Below are 21,083 nucleotides of genomic sequence, written 5' to 3'. Positions count from 1 at the left end.
CCAGCTGAGACTGCTATGGTCAACACTGCTAAAAACATGATTGTAAACACTACCAATACACACATTTTGTGAAATAGTAAGCAAATTTCCAATTTGTTTTAATATTCATTAAAGTATTAATAATATTACAAATTACTGGGCTGATCAAAAGTCCATTCATGATTGTTAAGCTAGTGTTACAGTAAACTGGAAGCTAGTTTACATCTGATCTTACACTATAAGCACCATAATGAGAGGTATTTTTGGCAAAATACTGCCACCAAGCAGGGAAAGAAATAAATTCCATTTAAATTATTTTCAAATAATTTATATTTCATGCATATGAACGCCTTCTTACTATGTTAACTTTCAAACTGGTGGGCTAAGCAAGAAGGGTATAATTTCCACTTATGGCTTAATTTTTACAACCCGAGTCATTAAACAGTGTATATCAAAGCACATCTGGAGAAACTAAGAACGACCATTCTTAAAATATTTTTCTTTTACTTTGAGTATTGACTATACATTGCTTTTATATAAGAAATGCATTGATAGTAATTATTGTACAAGCTATTAAAATGTTATGTACACTATATTAATAAAAACAATGTTTTACTACCAAAAGATGCTGAATCTGTAATAACCAATTTAGCAGCCTTGTAATACCATTTGCATTTACTTAAACAGTGCGCTAAAGTCAGCTTGCAGACTATTTGCCGAGCTTTGACCAGAAAAAAATTTGGAGAAAACTGCAAGTTTTAAGCCTGTCTCCGTAGCTCTGTATAGTAACCTGTGAGGAAAAGCCTACATTTGTTAGATGAACAGGGGCTTTTAGATCTACTTCTACTCAGCTGTAGGTTAGTGGAAAGAAAAAAGGTTGAAAATCTGTGCCCTCTGAGTTTACCAGCTGCTCAAGCAACTCTGTTAAGAGCAGAAAAGGGGAGCAATAGATACTAAATACACTAAAATGGATTGCTATATGCTAAATTGATAGCTTTGGTTAAACCGCCTCTGTTACCACTTCCGCAGCACCTGGCTTGGTGACCCTGATATTTAAAGCAATGGCTTCTAGTGCTATAGATTTCATAGATTTTCATAGACATTAGAGCTGGAAGGGACCTCAGAAGATCATCAAGTCCAGCCCCTAGCCCGAAGAGCAGGAAGTCAGCAGGACTCATAGGATCCCAGCAAGATAAGTATCCAATTTACTCTTGAAAGTGTTCAATGTAGTGCTTGAACCACCTCCGATGGCAGGCTGTTCCAGACCTTGGGGGGCTTGGACAGTAAAGAAATGCTTCTTTATGTCCAGCCTGAAACGGTCTTGCAGTAGTTTATAACCATTCGACTTCATCATCCCTTGGGGCGCTTTGATGAACAAACGTTCCCCCAGATACTGGTGGCCGCCCCTGATAAACTTACAGGTGGCCATCAGATCACCCCTGAGCCTGCGTTTTTCCAGGCTAAAGAGCCCCATGGCTCTCAGCCTGTCATCATAAAGTTTCCTGTTCTACACTATTGTTTTCTTTAAACATACTGCACTGTTCATCTTGTGGTCATTATTGACCACCAACTCTCTTTTTTCCGTAGTGCTGCAGGTTTTTCCTCCCAAGGTGGAGAACCTTGCATTTTTCAGTGTTAAACACCATCAGGTTCTTGTCCGCCCATTTGCTGAGCCTGTCCAGGTCAGCCTGGATCGCCTGCCTGTCTTCTGGTGTGGATGCTTTGCCCCAGAGTTTGGTGTCATTGGTGAACTTGGCCAGTCTGCTTTTGACTCCAATGTCCACATGATTAACGAAGATGTTGAACAATATGGGTCCAAGGACAGAGCCTTGGGGGACCTCACTGGTCACAGGGCACCATGACAATTGACTTCCGTCAATTACTACCCTCTAGGTCTGACCACGGAGCCAATTTCCCGGCCAGCGGATTGTGGTGGACCCAAGCCCACAATTGGCCGGTTTTGCCAAGAGGTGATCATGGGATACCAGATGGAGTCAAGATATAGGACATCAATCTCTTCTCCCTTATCCAGGTGATAGGTCACCTGGTTATAAAAGGAAATGAGATTGGTCAAGCAAGACCTACCCGCAACAAACCCGTGCTGGCTATCCCTCAGGATGTTGGCAGCCAGTCCATTAAGGATGGCCTCTTTAATAAACTTTTCTAAGATCTTCCCCAGGACAGAAGTCAGACTGATGGGCCTGTAGTTTGCCGGATCCACTTTCCTCCCTTTCTTGAAGATAGGCACCATGTTGGCCTTCTTCCAGTCTTCAGGCACTACACCAGAGTGCCAGGAGGTCTCAAATATCTGTGCCAGAGGCTGGGCTATGATGCTCGTCAGTTCCTTGAGTACCCTGGGGTGCAGATTGTCAGGACAGGCTGACTTGAAGGTATCCAACCTCTCAAGGTGTTCCTGCATGAGGTTAGCATTGATGGAGGGCAGGGGATCTCCCTCACTCAGACCTGCCTGTCCCATAGCTGGCATAGGCGTCCCATAGGACCGATGAAAGACCGACACAAAGTACCCATCTATGATGTTAAAACAAAAATAAGGCGTTTCAGATGAACAACTTAGAGAAAATACCATAAAGGGACTTGAAAGGCCTAAGAAAAGTTTCAGTTTGTCAGAAGCAAATACTAGCAAAAACTAGACAGAAGGATGCAAAGAAAAACTGAAGCAGAAGTGTAGGAAGTAAACAAAGCTGAAAGTTAGGTTGTCACTTAATAGGTGACTCTACCCCAGTTCTTCATTTTCTTTTTTGTGGGTAAATATTCCTACTATACTCATGTGCAATACAACAACATTGAATTAACAGAAACCATAATGCAAGACTGCAATACTTTCATTCAAAATATAAAGTTTCCTGTTCTACACTATTGTTTTCTTTAAACATACTGACCTCAATCTCTCGGAGCTTGGCACGTTTTTCTTCACTCATTTCAGAGTATTTGATTGATGATTTGGATTCAGGCATTTCTTCTTTGATGGGATTGGAGTATATATGCTGTTCTTCTGATTTAGAACTCTGAGTATCCTCCTCATCTTCGCTTTCCTCTTCTTGACTTTAAAGGGCAAAAGTGAAAAATACACTTAGCTAATAAGGCTTTTAAATGTTACAAGTGTTACTTGCATCTGTATGACTGAGTCTTTTAAGAGTTTAAGTGATCTCTACATGTCAATCGAGATACGAAAACTTGAATGTGTTACTTCATTATTTACAACATATGGTGTCAAACTATCCTAATTTTTTGCCTTTCTTATGAAGCATGAATTTTTATGCTTCAGATAATTCTCACTTTTCATCTAAATACATCTCAAACCCTTTTAACAACTTTACTTTTTCAGCTGGAGTCCATAATTTGCATAATAAAGCTAACGTGTTATTCAAAGAATCATTTTAAGCAATATGATTTTGCTTCTTCAAATGTAATTAAGTCTATAACCCAACAAAAGATTCTGTTTTAACTGGGAACTGACCTAGAGATATCAACTTAGAGTGATATTCTCTTAACAGCCACTAGAGTGCTGCATCTCAACATGAAATGAAAACTCAGCTGTTGAACAACACATTAATACCGATGCTCTCAAAACTGCTTGAAGAACAAAAGACAAGAACCGAGTAAGATTTATTAATATCCAAACAAGTATATCTGTGAAAATGTTACTTGCTGTTCTTTTGATTCGAAGTAGAAAAGCAAATCTTCAAACTGAGGAACATAGGTTTGGCATGCAACAATCTCAGAGGCAAAGAAGTATTTGATACTTCCTACTTAACACTAATGAGATATGAAATATAACTTCCAAAAATGCAACTGACAACACTGCTACAAAAAAAATGAGTCAAATTAGAAGCTGGTGAATGCTGCTGAAAAGGACTACAACTTAAAATCCCCTCTGATCTCTGTACTTTCATGTTTTCCTTGTTTTCAAAGTTTAAATGGTCACATATGTGGAAGTGGCTTTTTCCAAAGGAACTGGATATCACTTGTAACCACAAAGGGTTTTAAATGACTGTTGAAAATAATTTTAAACTGTAAGCCGATTTTGTACATGCTCAGTATTTTCTCAAGCTCAAGGAAAATAAACAGCCACGTTACTGAAATGAGTGTGAAACATCCACCACAAGGATACAGACTTCAGAAATGAGCTTGAGAAACAACTAGTTTTTAGCATGCATAGCTGTTTTAAAATGTATTTACAAATTATAAAATACCTCCACTTTTATCTAAGCAGTGGCTTTGTTCAAATCCTGACACAGAAGTAATGGAATGTGGATTAAATGCAGGTACCTGATTAGGTTTCTTGTGAGAGTATGGGAAGGTACAAGCTTTCAGGATTATCCAATGAAATAATGTAGAATGACTATAAGATGATATAGAAGCAAACCCAGTATTGGCATTCTAGATCAATAAAGAGTCCATGAATAGTTTAAAGAAGAAAGTCACATGTTAGAGTTGGGATTAATCATGCCATATATGCTGGCTAAGCATTAAAAGGACTCAATATATCTAGAACAGAAGAGTAGTTGATTCAAGTAGCTGAGGTACAAAAGAAAGTTACAGCTTTTTATATTATGTCATCTTTCAGCTTTTCTTCCTTCATATGGAATAAAACAAATAGTCTGAAATTCTCATGTTTAACCATTCTATATTCTGGGATCTGTTTCTCCATTAAAACCACAGAATAGAACTACAGTTTGATATCAAAGTTACAGGAAGATAGATCCTACTTTCAAAGAAGTCCAGAAATGACATCATCTCTACTCTTCACATAAACAAAAATATTTTAAGTGAAGAGCCAACAGGTACTCTCTCAAAGAAAACTGGTATTTTTCAATCCCAAAACTCAATTTCACAAGCAGATCTTTAAAACTTAAAGGAACACACTGCTAGTTTTTCAGTCTTCCATAACACTTCATTAGAACTAACTTATAAATAAAAATGCACTGGGGAAATCTAAGTCAGAGCTAAGGATTTCTTACTGGTTTCTGGATATAAACTGATCAAAAATATTTTCCAAGATAGCATTTAATATATTTCAAGAGCATCAATTTTACCTCTTATTTTTCTGAAAAAAGACTGTTAAACTAGAAAATCTAGCAGTAATAGTAGTAGTAGGCATCCATCTCTCTCACAACACAAGATTACACCAAGTGAGACATGAGCTCACTGAACATAATCCTAGCTTGAGAGAGAAAGCAAAGCTGGAGTAACCTCTCCTAGGCGCAAAAGCCTGGGCAGTGTATATGGAGAAACTAAGCTGCCCATACACCAATGTCCCCCTCTCAGCCTTCCTGGCTTAATCCAAAGGAAAGTCAGGTGCCATACACACACACACATATATACACACACACACATACACTCACATTTGATTTTCTTCCTCTTCTGATTCTTCATGCTGGTCAAATAATTCCCATTTAGATGTTGTAACAGCTGGGGAAGAAGTGGGGGAAATTACAAAAAAAAAATTTTTTCATCTGAAATTTGACAGTCATATGTAAAATGATTTATAAAAATTCATAAAATAAAACCTCATGACACTGTTTAATTCAAATGCCCCTATATTCATTGAATAAATTTCACTGACTTGAAAACTGAACTTAAAACCAGAACATATATCTATATTTGAGATTTAGTATTTAATAGAATTCCATAGCAAAACTACTTTCTTTCTCTCTCTCTGATCTCACAGGCCTCATGGGCCTATAACCACCTTAACTAAAGCCTGCACAAGATTGGAGATGGAAATCTCCTTCCACCTTGCCACATCTTTGTCTTATTGTTGCCTCCATCCACCTCAAGTTCTAATTACTTTCACCTCACAGCTTCCAAAATCTCCTTCACATGCCTTCTCGCTTCAGTCCTTGCAATATGCCTTGCACACTTCATTTTCTGTGCTTTTATCTTGCTCAAAATACCAGATCTTTTATAAAGGTCCACAAGCTCTTGATTATGTCTTCTCTTCTCCATGTTCCATTTTCTTGTACTGTATCAAATATTTTCCTTAGCACTTTGTTTTCAAATACTGGCAGCCTGTTTCCAATTGCCTTTGTTAGCCTCTAGAATTCCCACTTGTATTAAAAAAGCCAGGTTGAACAATTTTTTAAAAAGCTGGATTTTAAGTTTCCCTGACATTTTCCTTGATCTGATTGTTTTATCCAAGCTCAAAAGTCACATATTTGCATTGTTTTTGCCTTGATTTCTTGAATTATTTGATTGTCCCTAGTTATTACTGTTCCTAAATATTTAAATTTCTCTACCTTCTCCCCATTTTCATTCCCTAACCTTACCTTCCTGTGATCTTGAGATCTATTTATGGATATGATCATCTATTTAGTCTTGTTGACACTGATAGTAAACGTATCTTATTTGACTATGATTTCTCTATTCTTTTCTACCATTTCCATTTCTTCTCCTATTAGGCAGGTATCACCTGCATATGCAAATACCTGGTGCAATCAGTTTAGATGCAGACCCTTTTTTTCTTCTTCAGCAGCTCTTAAAACCTTCTCAACCATCAAGCTGAAAAGCATAAGTGACCCCACACCCCTTGTTTGAGACCATTACTGATTCCCATCAATTCTCATATAACACCTTGACTCTTCAATTCCAAACCCCACCATGATTGACCACTGTGACTATCTTCTAATACTATTATGAGCTTGATGAAGTCTATATAAAAAATGGTGTACATCTTTTGCAACTTCCTATTTATTTTCTAGCAATAACCTCATTGAAAACATCTGAACACAAGTTGATCTTTCTTGAACCCACACTAGTAATCTTCCACAATTTCTTGCACATCTAGGAGCAATTGGTTTAGCAGCAGTTAAGAAAAACCTTTGTACATTATGCACAGTAAGCTACCCCAATAATTACCATATCTATTTGGCTATAAGCAACCCTGAAGACAGGATTACCCCCCAGTAATTAGATACTATGTATGGAAAATATATAAATTTGTTACAATTTTCCAGGTATAAGATCCAATTAGTAGAGGTCTGCCTCGATTTTGTCCCACTACAGCAAGGAAAAAAAAAATCTGGGGGAGGGGAGGACCAAGTGGCCCCCTTGCCCTCTGCAGCCCCAACTTTTTTCCCCTGTAGCTCCTTCCCCACTTCTGCTCTCCTTGAGCATATGGAAACGAAAAGCAAATTTGAAAACGCTGATGGGTGAACTGAAACATTTTATCTTTTTTTTTTTTTTCCCAATTGTTGCAAGCTTTAGGCCACAAACATATTTTTAAGCAGCACCTTTGTACCTCCTTATATAGAGTACAAACTATGCATGATATTAATCCAAAGCCAAAAGGCTCATTTTTTACCATATACTTAATCAGGCTGGGCCCCAACAGAGCCACAGTGATGCTATAGCTCAGCACTGCTCAGTATGTGTGTACACTCCAGATACCCTTCAACAAAGGATTCATGTGCTAATTGGCCCTCAACTCGTGACTGGAACCAGGTGTTCTTGTCATAAGTCCAGAGACCCTCCAATAATTTGCATGCAGATGAGCTGCAGGACAATCTCGTCTGGTTCCATTGGAACAATCTAAAGTGTGGGGCCACGCTAATCACAGGTAACAGGGTAAGAGAGGGGGCAACAGAGGAATTCTGGTTGAACTGTCTGCAACCCTGTTTGGTGATATCTGCTGGACATTTAACACTAGTGAAGACACAGGAATCATTGGACCATGACTTGAAAAAAGAGTCAGTACTGAGGGAGACAATGCAATGGATACTACAATATATCTTATTCAGATAGGCTGCACTAACCTAGCTGTGTGATAGATTTAGATGGTTTATTTAGAAATATCTGGGCATGTCTACATGAGACTGACTGTGCAGTAGCCCAATAAAACTGCACAGTAATGTGTCACAGCACAGGCAGTAATAATATGCTACTATGCAGCATTATTAGGCTATTGCACAGTAGTGTCACTAAAAAGATGTTTGCTGGCACCACTGCAAATTAACCACTCTGTAGTAGTGCCTCATGTAGACATGCCCTCTGTGAAGAAAGTGACTAAACTCACAAAAAAGAAAAACATCACAATTCCAGTTTATTTAGGAAAGTGTCTTTAAAACTAAGGCATTACTTCAAACTAACCTTGAGCTTCTAATTCCGATTCATCCACTGCTTCCCATTTTGAAGGGGCAACCTTAAATATGGGCTCATTTTTTTTAGAATCTTCAGAAGTATCCACTGTTGAGGGAAAAAACATTAAGAAAAATCATTGTTGAAAATTCTCCAATAAGTCTTTAAATCTTACTTTATATTAGGGAACTTGCAGGGTAATCAAAAATTAAAAGCTTGTGCTCTTGCTAGTTGTACTGCTTATACAAAAGGGACAAAAGCCATGGCCCAACTATAGTAAGTAAATGCAGAAAAAGACATTGCCCTTGTCCCCCAAGACATTACAATCAGAATTATATTCTAAATTCATTCTTGTATTTTGCATAATTATTAATTCTAGTTTCCATCCATCTTGCTTAATGTTGTTTTCTTGCTGCTATTCCAAAAACAACTCTTGTGATCACTAAAGTTAGCAATATAGATATATTTCCTGTGCATTACATTAGGAAACTTAAAGAATTCCAAAATTAAAACTAAACCATTTCTTACAAGGTACACCATCAAGGTCATCATCAAGGGATTTAATAGGGACACCATCAAGATCATCAATGGGAGCAGCATCAATAGGAATTCCATCTACATCTTCCAATGGTGCACCATCAAGCTCTTCCTCAATGGGGGCACCATCAAGATCATCTGGTACTTCCTGGAGACAAAATAAAACCTGAAATCCCTTTAGCTAGTGTGCTAGGTTATTTTCTTTAATTTCTCTTCTAATTACTTCACTTCATAAAACAAATCTGTTTGCTTTAAATAGATAGAAGAGTGTCAAACCTTTGAAATACAAAGCAAAACAGTCCCAACCATACAAAAGTCAGGGCAGCATTCCAGCTTGATTTTTGCTCCTTACATAATTTTCAGTAGAAGAAATTGCCACATTTTCTCTTACACAACAATTATAAGCAATAGCCTGTAATTTCTCAACAAGTTATTTGGAGCTTTAAGAGATTGATTATACAAAAAAATGGAACATACAAATCCCACACTGCTTCAAGTGAGCCACTTGCATGAATTCAGAAGCAAAACTTGATGTATACCTAACAGACACTGAAAAATTCCATAGGAGTTTTTTTAATTCCAGGAGATGGCAAATGTTAATACCATTCCTGGTATTAACACACAAAATGAACAGCTGGTAAATAACTTTTCTAATATAATAGGCATGCACGTTTTCTTCAGGCTTGTATGTTTTCTTGGGTTTTGTTTTTTTTTTTTTACTGCTGAGTGGAAACAAACTTACCTTCCATTTATATTGTAATTTGTCTACCTCTTTTTCAATACTATATCTTAGCAGCGCTATAAAGTAGAAACTCCTCCTAACACTTTCCTGTTTACTGTGAGTTGACCTTCCCAACATGGGATATATAAATCAGATGTAAAAACATCAACAAACATCTTCCCTACGCTATGGGAATTCTAATATGAAATTACCCAATGTCAAAATAATGCCTTAATAGTTTGTACATCCCATTCAAATAACACATCCATCATATTCCTTCATAAGCCTTCCTCAAAAATAAGTTAAAAAAAGATGTTTCACATCTAGCCTGGAAATTTAACAAACTTCATTTTCGAGAATGATTTACCAACTCCCTCCTTTGATATCAACTGAAAAAGTTCAAATTACTTATTAATTCTACAAGTAACACATGGCATTGGAGTCAAAAAGGTGGTTCAGGTAACAAAGTCCCAAGTTTTCTAGGCCGTGAAAAAAGTCAAAAGCAACACCTAAAATGCCACCTGGAAATTCACAGACAAATATTACAAGGTACATCCAATAGAAAGTAAGTGACCTGTCACATTCTATGCTAGCTTCAGTTTCTAAATGGTTTCTGTATGAAACTTCACATATTGTGCTTTATAGTAAGTAAAAAGTAACAAAAGACACAAGTGGTGGTAGGAATAGCCATACCTGAAAGCCACTGTGTGCATGTCTTTTATGGGATATGTGGCAAAAAGTTTTCAATTTCTACCTGAATACCTAGACAAAAGCTCAGGTTTGACAAAATCCATAAATTACTACCTGTGTCATGAACAGTCTCACACACCCAACTAAGGATGCTAATAGAATCCTTGTTGCTTTTTGTTGTTGTTGTTTCCCCTACAGAAGCATCATCATCACTGTGTCACTTTTACTAAGCCAACCACTTACCTCAGTTTCTTTATCTTCTATGATATTTACTAGCCCCAAGAAAATATTCTGCAGTTTGATTAAAAAGGGCTCTGGATAAATTGCCCAGTCCTCCCATGCTCTGAAGCATGTCATTACCCGTTGCTAAAAGTAGCAGATAAAAAAAAAATAGTATAATTCATAAGAAAATATTTCAAACCATCAGAAACATATTAGAGATAACAGTGATATTGTTAAATAATTCTATTTGTACATATTAAGATGCCATTATGTTCAGAATATCTAGTGACCTAAAAACAGGTCTGAACTCTTTCCTACCTCATTTGGGTTTTGTTAATATCCGATTAAGTTTACATTACTTTCATTTTCTGCTAGCCAGTTCCAAAAGCAAAGGAAATTAATCATTCTATTCAAAAGTTCTATCAAAATGACCATCTTTACCAAATAAAATAGATGTGGTTTCTTGTACAAGAATATAGAAAAATGTATCGACATGTGATTGAAGTAATTAGAGATGTGTTATTTGTATAACTGAATTAATACTGTACCATCATTTCCATTTAAACACTGATTTTTATTCTAAGTACATACAATTTATGAAAAAATTAGCCAACTGCTCAAACTTGTCTGCCAGGTTCCTACCAGAATCACAATTTGCAAAGTCTGAACACATGCGTTTGGCATATAAAATATTTTCAACAAGAAAAACATTAAATATTGTATAGTTACCTCCACCTTGTGAAAATCAGAAATGAATTTAGCTTTAAAATAGAAAATTAGCATGCTGTAGGGTTTAATAAAGTCTAATTATCAAGTACTAAACTTTTTTTAAGCCTGTTTTTCTTTTAAACATTTTTTTAGAAAGGTCACAATTTCAGCACAGATTCAAAACAACTATTTTTGGCAACTCCAGACATTAAATCTGTTGCAGAATATATGTCTATTTCCCACAACAAACAGTAATATGAAGATGTTAAATGGATTAAGAAATAACAGCTAATCCACCCCAGAAACAAAGGATTTGCAACAAAAGTTACAAATTCAAACATCAACTTCTTCATTGTGCTGGGACAAATTTTGCATCGTCACATCTTTACCCACCAGAAGTTGCACAGTACTATGCTTTCTCCCCCCACTTCCAAATAAATGGGAAAGACAGCAGCTGGCTCCCTGCCTCCTCTACTAAGGAGGACCGTTTGGCTACCACATGCCCTTTAAAATATCCAGGAAGCCGCCTGCTGTGTGACCTTTACAGTGTCAGTGGGTGAGCAGCCCTAACTGTAAAGTGAACTCAGGCAGCTGCAGCACTAAGGACTGGATTGTCCTAAAGAATGGGAAAAGTTAGCATTACAGTCCAGTGGGGAGGGGAAGGGAAGCAGAGCAGTGACTAAGGAGGAGGGGAGGGGGAAGGGAAAAGGGGGGGGGGGAGGGGTGTGGACTAGTACCTCCTGGCCTATGAGGGTAAACAGGAATGCAGCAGGCAGCCTAATGACTCAAGACTTAATCAATTAGCTGCTCTTTCACAGGTGCTCCTCCCTCCCAGCACCACCAGCAACTGCATCAGACTGGGAAAGCTCCTTGCCTGCTGCTGCCCACATGAAGTAGCTGGGCTTGCCACTGACTCTCCCTTCCCTCCCCAACTCCTCCTCCTCCCAGAGACCCCAGGAGCAGCTTTCTGTAGCAGTCATGTCTGAGCTATTGTGTTATCTGTTAACCACTTAACCGACATAATTAGAGCAGGTTAAATGATACTTCTTTAAACAATATTTACATCCCTAGATTCCCCATGTTGAGCTGCTGGAACTTCCTTTAAAGTCCCAGCACGCAAGCAGCCACAGAGAACAATCCCCGTGGGATACAGAACAGCAATCAGAGCTACCCCCAACCCTGCAGTGTGCCCAAAAACAGCCCTGGGTTAGATGGCAAGGGTAAGGAGTCTCCCTGCAGCAGGGGCTGATTTGGGGGGCAGGGCCTATGTCCCCACATCAGATTCTGCCACTGGTTACAAGAAGCCCCTTCACCCTCATCTCCGGTGCAAAAGGAGGTAGCAGGGGCTGATCATGACAGCCTCATTGCTGGAGAGTGTATCTTTGCGTCAATTCTGTCATCCACAGGCTAGAGGGCTTTGAACGCCTAGCCACCCAGACCACTTTATTTTTGGTAGTGCTGCACATTTTGTAGTAAATTAAAAGTAACTTCTGGAGGTTTGTTTGGTACTTTGTGATAAAGAAATGAAATGGAACTGTATAAATACAAAGGGATTTGTGTGTTAGCCATGCTATTTACCCATGCTTTTATGAAGAAGTATATTCCTAATTCACCTATTTAAGTGTCATATAAACAATGATACACATACCTTGAAATTCTCAGACTGCAAATGGCCTTGTATTGTACGATAAGTAGCATTGAGATCAGAGAATATCTGACATAATTTTGTTTCAAAACTGGAATTAAACACATGCATTTAGTTAAATTTTGTACTATGACAAATGCCATTCCAATGCAGTATATATCATTAATACAGTTTCTGAAACATGTTTCTATTAAATGGACTGCATCTTATATATTTCTTCTCACAGACCTCTAAACTCTAAGCCATCCATTGAACTAAGACAATTATACGTAAAAATTTAAAATGGAGATCCTCATGCACTCCTCCTTTAGTCCCTTCAGACTGCTTTAAAAAGGCTACAGCAAAAAACCCCCAGCCAGACAGTGTTTTCTTTGAAAGTTTAGTAGAGGGGCACCATCAGGCTCCCTTAAAAAGGTTGACTTAAGGACTTGGGTGGGGCTGCTGCAGGCAGAGCTTCAGAAACTAAACCATGATGCTATGGCAAGGATGCCATAACTTCAGCAGCCTCCAACCTCCTGTAATTATAAAAAAAAAAAAAAAAAAAAAAAAAAAAACGATAGAGAACCCAGGAGTCCCCAAGTCCAGCCCCTCCACTTTCCCTGGCTTTCAGCCCCATGATGCAATTTAGAGCTGCAACAAGGAATTTTATTAAGAGTTTCCCCTGCACTGAAACAAAATTATCCCCTAAACTTTCAAAGGACAAATTCAAATTTTAAATTCCACTGCTGTCTACAAATGCTACTTGTTATGCTATTACAATAGTATATTTGGGAATAAGTTCAATAAAACCACCCACAAAGCCACTAAATATCTGTTCCTTGTGACATAGGTTATCACTTCTAATTCCATGGAACTACTTAATCTGCTAACAAAAATGAATTTATAAAAAGAAAAAAGTACAAACTAAAAACAAAAGGGTAGTAGTGACAGACTGTATTGCTATCAGATGCTCCTATGCCAATGCAAGTGTAGCAAAGCCATTGTAACTTCAAGGGTTCAACTTACAGTGATTTAGCTCTATTGTATCAATTCAGAAGCATGCACATTCTCAAGCAGCAACTCCCCCATACCCATTTTAAAGTTACATCTATACACAGCTTAAGAAATAACATCTGAAAGATGACTGAAAATTGCCAAGACTGTTGAAAATGGATGTAGGATCTTAAAATCCACTTTTGAAAACCAAGCCAAAGAAAGCTTGTGCACAAAAGAATATACGGACCTGAAAAAAGGAAGTAAGGAAGAAAGAAGGCATATAATCTATTATAGTACATAATTGCAATGGTACTGTTACTGAAATGAGGGAGGTTTACAGACTTTGACTCACTCAGGGAACTGATGGGCAGGATCCCCTGGAATGCCAGTCTGAGAAAGAAAGGAGTCCAGGAACCCTGGTTGTATTTTAAAGAAACCTTACTGAGAATGCAGGAACAAACCATCCCAACGTACAGGAAAAATAACCAATATGACAGCCTACCAGCTTGACTTAACCGAGAGCTCTAGTTAGCTTAAACACAAAAAGGAAGCTTATAAGAAGTGGAAGTTTGGACAGGTGACTAGGGAGGAGTATAAGAATATTGCTCGGGCATACAGGAATGAAATCAGGAAGGCCAAAGCACAACTGGAGTTACAGCCAGCAAGGGACATGCAGGGTAACAAGAAGGGTTTCTACAAGTATGTCAGCAACAAGAGGAGGATCTAGGGAAGTCTAAGTCCTTTACTAAATGGGGGAGGCAAACCAGTGACAGAGGAGGCAAAAAAGGCTTAAGTGTTAAAAGACTTTCACCTCAGTCTTCACAGGCTCTCAGACTACTGCACCTGACAGCAGTTTCAGAAGAAGGTGAGTTGCCAACAGTGGCGCAAGAACAGTATAGGGACTACTTAGAAAAGCTGGACATGTACAAGTCCATGGGGCCACATTCAATGCGCCCATGGAGCCACATTCAATGCATCCAAGGGTGCTGAGGGACTTGGTTGATGCAACTGCAGAACTACTGGCCATTACCTTTGAAAACTTGCGGCTACTAAGGAGGGGGTGGGGGAGAGACCCTGGAAAACTGGAAAGGGCAAATATAATGCCCATCTTTAAGAAAGGGAAGAAAGAGGATCCAGGGAACTACAGACCCAGTCAGCCTCACCTCAGTCCCCAGAAAAACCATGGAACAGGACCTCAAGAAATCCATTTCTAAGCACTTGGAGGAGAAGAAGGTGATTAGGAACAGTCGGCATGGATTCACCAAAGGCAAATCATGCCTGACCAACCTGATGGCTTTCTATGATGAAATGACTGGCTCTGTGGATGCAGGGAAAGCAGTGGACATGATACACCTTGAATTTCAGCAAGGGTTTTGATACAGTCTCCCACAGCATTCTGGCAAGCAAGCTGAGGAAGTATGAACTGAAAGAATGGACTGTACTGTGGCTAGAAAACTGGCTGTATTGCTGGCCTCAACAGGTAGCGATCAATGGCTCAACATCTAGTTGGCAGCTGGTATCAAGTGGAGTGGCCCAGGCATCAGTCCTGGGGCTGTTCTGTTCAATATCTTCATTAACAATCTGGAAGATGGGATGGATTGCACCCTAAGCAGGTTCACAGATTACACCAAGCTGGAGGGGATTAGAAGATTTACTGGAGGGTAGGGCTAGGATTCAGAGCGACCTAAACAAATTGGAGGATTGGGCCAAAAGAAATCTCATAAGGTTAAACAAGGATAATTGCAAAGTTTTGCACTTAGGACAGAAGAAATCCATGTACCGCTACAAGCCTGAGACCAACTGGCTAAGCAGCAGCTCTACAGAAAAGGCTCTGGTACGCTCGTATTATGGGTAACAAGCAGGAGGAACTCACCTCCTGCTGGCTGACACCAGCCCGGACATAGTGCGGATTACGGAAACGTGGTGGGACGCAACGCATGATTGGGCGGTGAATGTCAAGGGCTATAGGCTGTACAGGAGGGACAGGATAGGAAACAAGAGGTGGGGGCATGGCACTCTATATTAAGGAGGAATACACATCCTCATCAATTAGCAAGGAGTCAGGGGAGGGGCACTATGAAGTGCTTTGGGTTAGAGTACAAGGCAGTCGAGGGGAAAGAGACTTAACGGTAGGAGTCTACTACAGACCTCCCAACCAAGGGGGAAGAGCTTGACCAGGAATTCTTGGGTCAGCTCACAGAGGTAGCGAAGGCTAAGGATGTTGTAGTCATGGGGGACCTGAACTTCCCGGACATCTGCTGGGAACAGCAGTCAGCCAGGTCTGAACGCTCATGTAGGTTCTTGGCCAGAATGCAGGATCTCCATCTAACCCAGGAGGTGCACAGCCCCACCAGGGGAGACACCTTGCTGGACCTAGTGCTGGCCACGGGTGATGACCTGGTGAGGGGGCTGCGGGTGCTCGACCACCTGGATGACAGTGATCATCGCCTGCTGGAATTCACCATCCAGCGCAAGGTGGCAAAGGCCTGCAGTAAGGCAGCAGCCCTAGATTATAGAAGGGCAAACTTCAACGAGCTAAGGAGGATAGTTGGAGAAGCGCTGAGGTCCCAGAGGGGAGGGGAGCTAGGTGTCCAAGGAGAGTGGTCGCTCCTTAAGGAGATGATCCTCCAAGCCCAAAGGAAGGTAATCCCAACGAGGATCAAAGGGAGCAGGAGAGCACACAAGCCTCCGTGGCTCACCAAAAGCATCCGGGAATGTCTCCTTGCTAAAAAGGAGGCTGACACCCAATGGAAAGAAGGGGTCATCACCAGGGAGGACTATTCTGTAGTTGCTCGGGGATGTAGGGGGGTAGTTAGGAAGGCAAAGGTAGAGATGGAACTGGGACTAGCTTCCCAGATTAAGGACAATAAGAAGTCCTTTTTTAAATACATAGCGGGTAAAAAGAAGGTCCCGGGTAATGTGGGGCCCTTGCAGGACACGTTGGGAAACTTGGTCGTCACACCAGATGGCAAAGCTAACATGTTTAACAATTTCTTTGCCTCCGTCTTCCTAAGTAGGGACCAGAACAGCCACCTCCCTGCTGGGCCCCCCTCGGGCCCTGAGGGAAGCACACCTGGGCCACGGGTTAGCAAGGATTTATTTAGGGAGCTTCTGGAGAGGTTGGACGTATTCAACTCAGCCGGTCCGGATGATCTCCACCCTAGAGTTCTAAAGGAACTGGCCGACGTCATTGCAAGTCCCCTGGCACGGCTTTACGAGCACTCGTGGTGCTCTGGTGAGGTACCGGAGGACTGGAAGAGGGCCAACGTGGTCCCCATCTTCAAAAAAGGCAGGAAGGAGGACCCGGGAAACTATAGGTTGGTTAGTCTTACCTCGATCCTAGGCAAGCTGTTCAAGAAAATTATGGTGGCACACATCCAGGAGGAGCCAACAGGGGACTGCATGCTTAGGGGCAACCAACACGGGTTCACAGTGGCAGGTCCTGTCAGACCAACCTGGTGGCCTTTTACGATCAGATCACCACATCATTAGATGCAGGGGTAGCAGCGGATATAGTCTTCCTGGACTTCCGGAAGGCTTTTGACACTGTCTCTCACCCCGTTCTCATTAAGAAACTGGGGGGCTGTGGTGTAGACACCCACACAGTCAAATGGATCGCCAACTGCCTGGAGGGCCGCACCCAAAGGGTGGTAGTGGATGGGTCCTTCTCAACCTGGAAGGACGTGGGGTTCTGCAGGGCTCGGTCCTCGGGCCCGCACTGTTCAACATCTTCATCAGTGATTTGGATGAGGGGCTAAAAAGCACCCTGTTCAAATTTGCTGATGACACTAAGATGTGGGGGGACGTGGGCACACTGGAAGGATGCAACAGGCTACAATCAGACCTAGACAGGTTACAAGGGTGGGCAGACAAGAACAGGATGGGTTTCAACACAGACAAGTGCAAGGTGATACACCTCGGGAGGAACAACCGGCACCACACCTACAGGTTAGGGAACTCCCCTCTTGTCAGCACGGAGGCGGAAAAGGATCTGGGCGTCATCACTGACTCCAAGATGAACATGGGCCGGCAGTGTGGGGAGGCAGTTAGGAAGGCCAACCGCACCTTGGCATGCATCCACAGATGCATCTCAAGCAGGTCCAAAGAGGTGATCCTCCCCCTCTATGCGGCACTGGTCAGGCCGCAGTTGGAGTACTGCGTCCAGTTCCGGGCACCACACTTCAAGAGGAATGTCGACAGCATGGAGAGGGTCCAGAGGAGGGCCACTCGCATGATCAGGGGACAGCAGGGCAGGCCCTATGAGGAAAGGCTACGGGACCTGAACCTGTTCAGCCTCCAAAAGAGAAGGCTGGGGGGGGATCTTGTGGCCTGTTATAAACTAGTCAGGGGCGGATCAGCAGGCACTGGGGGAGTCACTGTTACCCTGAGTACCGCCAGGAGTGACCAGGAATAACGGTCACAAGCTGGCAGAGGGTAGGTTTAGGTCAGATATCAGGAGGCACTACTTCACGGTCAGGGCAGCTAGGGTCTGGAACTAACTTCCAAGAGAAGTGGTGCAGGCTCCTACCCTGGGGCTGTTTAAGAGGAGGTTAGATGAACATCTTGTTGGGGTCGTTTGACCCCAGCATTCTTTCCTGCCGGGGGGTCGAACTGGATGATCTGCTCAGGTCTCTTTCGACCCTAGAAACTATGAAACTATGAGGGTTACAGTGGACAATAAGCTGGATACAAGTCAGCAGTGTGCCCTTGCTGCCCAAGAAAGCAAACAGAACACTGGGCTGCATTAGTAACACCACTGCCAGCAGATTGAGGGAAGCGATTATTCCCCTCTATTCTGCACTGGTGAGGCCACACCTGGAATGTCCAGTTTTGGGGGGGCCCACTACAGAAAGGATGTGGACAAATTGGAGAGAATCCAGCAAAATGCAATGAAAATAGTTCAGGGGCTGGGGCACATGACTTCTGAGAACAGGCTGAGAGAACTAGGATTATTTAGTCTGGAGAAGAGAAGAGGAGTGGGGATTTAATAACAGCAGCCTTCAACTACCTGAAAGGCAACTCCCAAAGAGGATGGAGCTAGATTGTTCTCACTGGTGGCAGATGACAGAACAAGGACCAGTGGCCTCAAGGTGAATCAAGGGAAGTTTAGGTTGGATATTAGAAAAAACTCTCACTAGGCAGATGGTGAAGCACTGGAACGTGTTACCTAAAGGAGGTGATGGAATCTCCATCCTTGCAAAGCCATGACTAGAGTGATCTACTTGGGGCTGGTCCTGCTTCGAGCAGGGTTTTGGACTAGATGACCTCCTGAGGTTCCTTCCAACCCTCATTTTCTATGATTTTTTAAGATGGGATGCATTTTTAAAATATTAATACATTCTTTTATTTTGATTGACAATAACTTTAAAAAAAACTTATACTTACAATTTTCTATAATATGAAGCATTGGCAACTTTAGCTGAAGAGTTGTATAACACATCTGATACCAAGTATAATCTTGCAATCTATAATAAAATAACTTGGTCTTAATTTGGACATTCTTTAAGTTGCATTGTGATAATACTGTATTCTCTCGGCATAAATGTTGAAGACAGCCAAATTCAAGAGACTTTTTGCCATTTTCAATTAAGCTAACAAGATGCAGCTGTATTTTTACTACACGTTAGCAGGTAACTAGTATCCTTTTCTGTGTTTTGAATTATTTCTTGTAAGAAAAGTCATCAAATCTTCAGTACATACATGAATTTCATACTCTTATCAGGAAAAGATTTTAGATTTCTTATTTTCACTTCCTGTATTGGAAATTGCATATTTGTCCATGAAGATAAAAAAAGCTAACACTCGGAGGTAGAAAAGGCTAGCTTAGGAATGAACGAAAAATTGGTTTCAAAATTTAAAAAAAAAAAGATTGTAAGACTAAGTAAAATGGTTACAAATGCAAAAAAAGGATCATCAACGTCAAGTCCTAGTTTTAAAGAAACTTAAGGTGCAAATACACACTGCCCTTGTGTGAGCATAAGTATTTTTATGCCATCAAAAGTTATAAGCAAACAGACATCCTAGCCCATTATTATGTTCTAAAAGCCCAAAAATGTTGCTACTACCAAAGGCAGTCACAGTTTGTGATGCTTTAGTTGGGAAGACCTCTGTTTGCTTATTGTGCATCCTGGGAATCTCCCTGCAGGGGATTTCCCCAGTGCTTACATCAAGCTGCTACACCCCAACTTGGGGCATGCTCCTGCAAGTGGACAAACTCATGGAGGGGTTCCCATGCAGAGGAATCACCTGCAGAGGATTCCTGCACAGTGGATATCTCACTGCACCACAAGGGTGCAGACAGTCCAGCTTTTTCTCCCAAAGCAAAAATGGCTGTTCTGGGAGATAAAGAACCTAAATATAACAAGATAGAAATTGTTCCTGGGACAGTTTCTCCTGAAAGACTGAACATATGTCACACTTTCCTGCCACTTATCCTCCTTCGAGGTCCAGCAGGAGCTGAGCTGAGGGAGCAGCGTCATAAGCCCCCTGCCTGGTTCTCACACTGGAATCCCAGCATTAAAAAAAGGCAGGGGTCTTTGTCCCACTGCTGCAGTTACCCTGGGGATAGGACAAATAAAGCAGCCCACACTTTCCCCAGACTGGAATCACCATCCAGTCTCAAGATGAAAGGAGCAGGAGAGGAAGGTCTGTAATTTTTCCTCTCCCATGAATCATTTTGTACTGCTAGAATTGAACATTTGTATGTGCCCGTGATCTGTGCAACAATACTTTTCCTGCAATATGTGCATAAGCAATCCCAAAAAACATGCAATATGATTAAGGAAAATGATCATACCTTTTTGGGAAGAGGAGTCTTCAGAATGGACAGCGACTCAGTAATGCAGTCTACAATTTCTTCAGCAGCTTCAGCATTATTAAGACAGAAAACCATTGCATCCCCAATATCATTCTTACGAGGCGTTAATCCACGCAGGATTTCCTCTAATTTGTCCCTCTGTCTAAAATTTCATACAGTGTTTTAACAAGTTTTCATATAAATTAGCAGCCCTTTTGTCAAAAAATTCCTAACTGACCATGTGGTGGGTTAAATTTGTTTATGGCCAAAATAACCATAACAATTTTATAGTGTATTGTAGTAGGTTTTCAATGCCTAAGATGCATATGTATTTAGAAGATACATATTTACTGCTTGTAGAGAAATCTTGGGGAAGCTATTGAAAATAACCACTGCAGAACAAATACTGATGTGAACACACTTACTCCAAAGTAAGTGTGGCTTTATGCAAGTGTAAGCATGTCAGCATACACACATGGGGATAGTGAGGAATTGCTATTCCATGCTTTTCCCCATAAAGATAAGGCCTCAGATTAAAAACCCCAAATCTGTTCACCCCCTTTTACAAAGTTAAATTGTAAGTTAAACATCAAAACAGATCACAGATCATTGTAATCTCTCTTATCTCCTTCCAGTTATAACCCATTTCTAGAACTATACTTGCTACAATAATGCTGAATAGAAAACAAGGATAGAAAAATGGAAGCCAAATC

The 21,083-nt window shown here is 40.9% G+C and overlaps 1 protein-coding gene across 2 annotated transcripts in view; it reads right to left on the bottom strand.

Annotated features, from left to right (window-relative positions):
- The window catches only part of U2SURP (U2 snRNP associated SURP domain containing), a 90,609-nt gene that overhangs the window by 23,367 nt on the left and 46,159 nt on the right, over positions 1–21,083 (bottom strand). For both annotated transcript variants that reach the window (XM_090051878.1, XM_090051879.1), the window contains 8 exons: positions 20,371–20,533; positions 18,960–19,039; positions 12,603–12,690; positions 10,268–10,390; positions 8,605–8,761; positions 8,089–8,184; positions 5,346–5,412; positions 2,880–3,042 (listed from right to left, as the gene is read on the bottom strand). In XM_090051878.1, coding sequence (XP_089908004.1) covers positions 2,880–3,042; positions 5,346–5,412; positions 8,089–8,184; positions 8,605–8,761; positions 10,268–10,390; positions 12,603–12,690; positions 18,960–19,039; positions 20,371–20,533 — 937 coding nt within the window. The remainder of the gene's footprint in view (positions 1–2,879; positions 3,043–5,345; positions 5,413–8,088; positions 8,185–8,604; positions 8,762–10,267; positions 10,391–12,602; positions 12,691–18,959; positions 19,040–20,370; positions 20,534–21,083) is intronic.

Source organism: Crocodylus siamensis, chromosome 6 (genome assembly GCF_052110815.1).
Source record: "Crocodylus siamensis isolate JL-2025a chromosome 6, ASM5211081v1, whole genome shotgun sequence".
Classification (NCBI taxonomy): domain Eukaryota; kingdom Metazoa; phylum Chordata; order Crocodylia; family Crocodylidae; genus Crocodylus; species Crocodylus siamensis.
The sequence above is the reverse complement of the archived record's forward strand: the minus strand, read 5'-3'. Positions and strand labels throughout refer to the sequence as shown.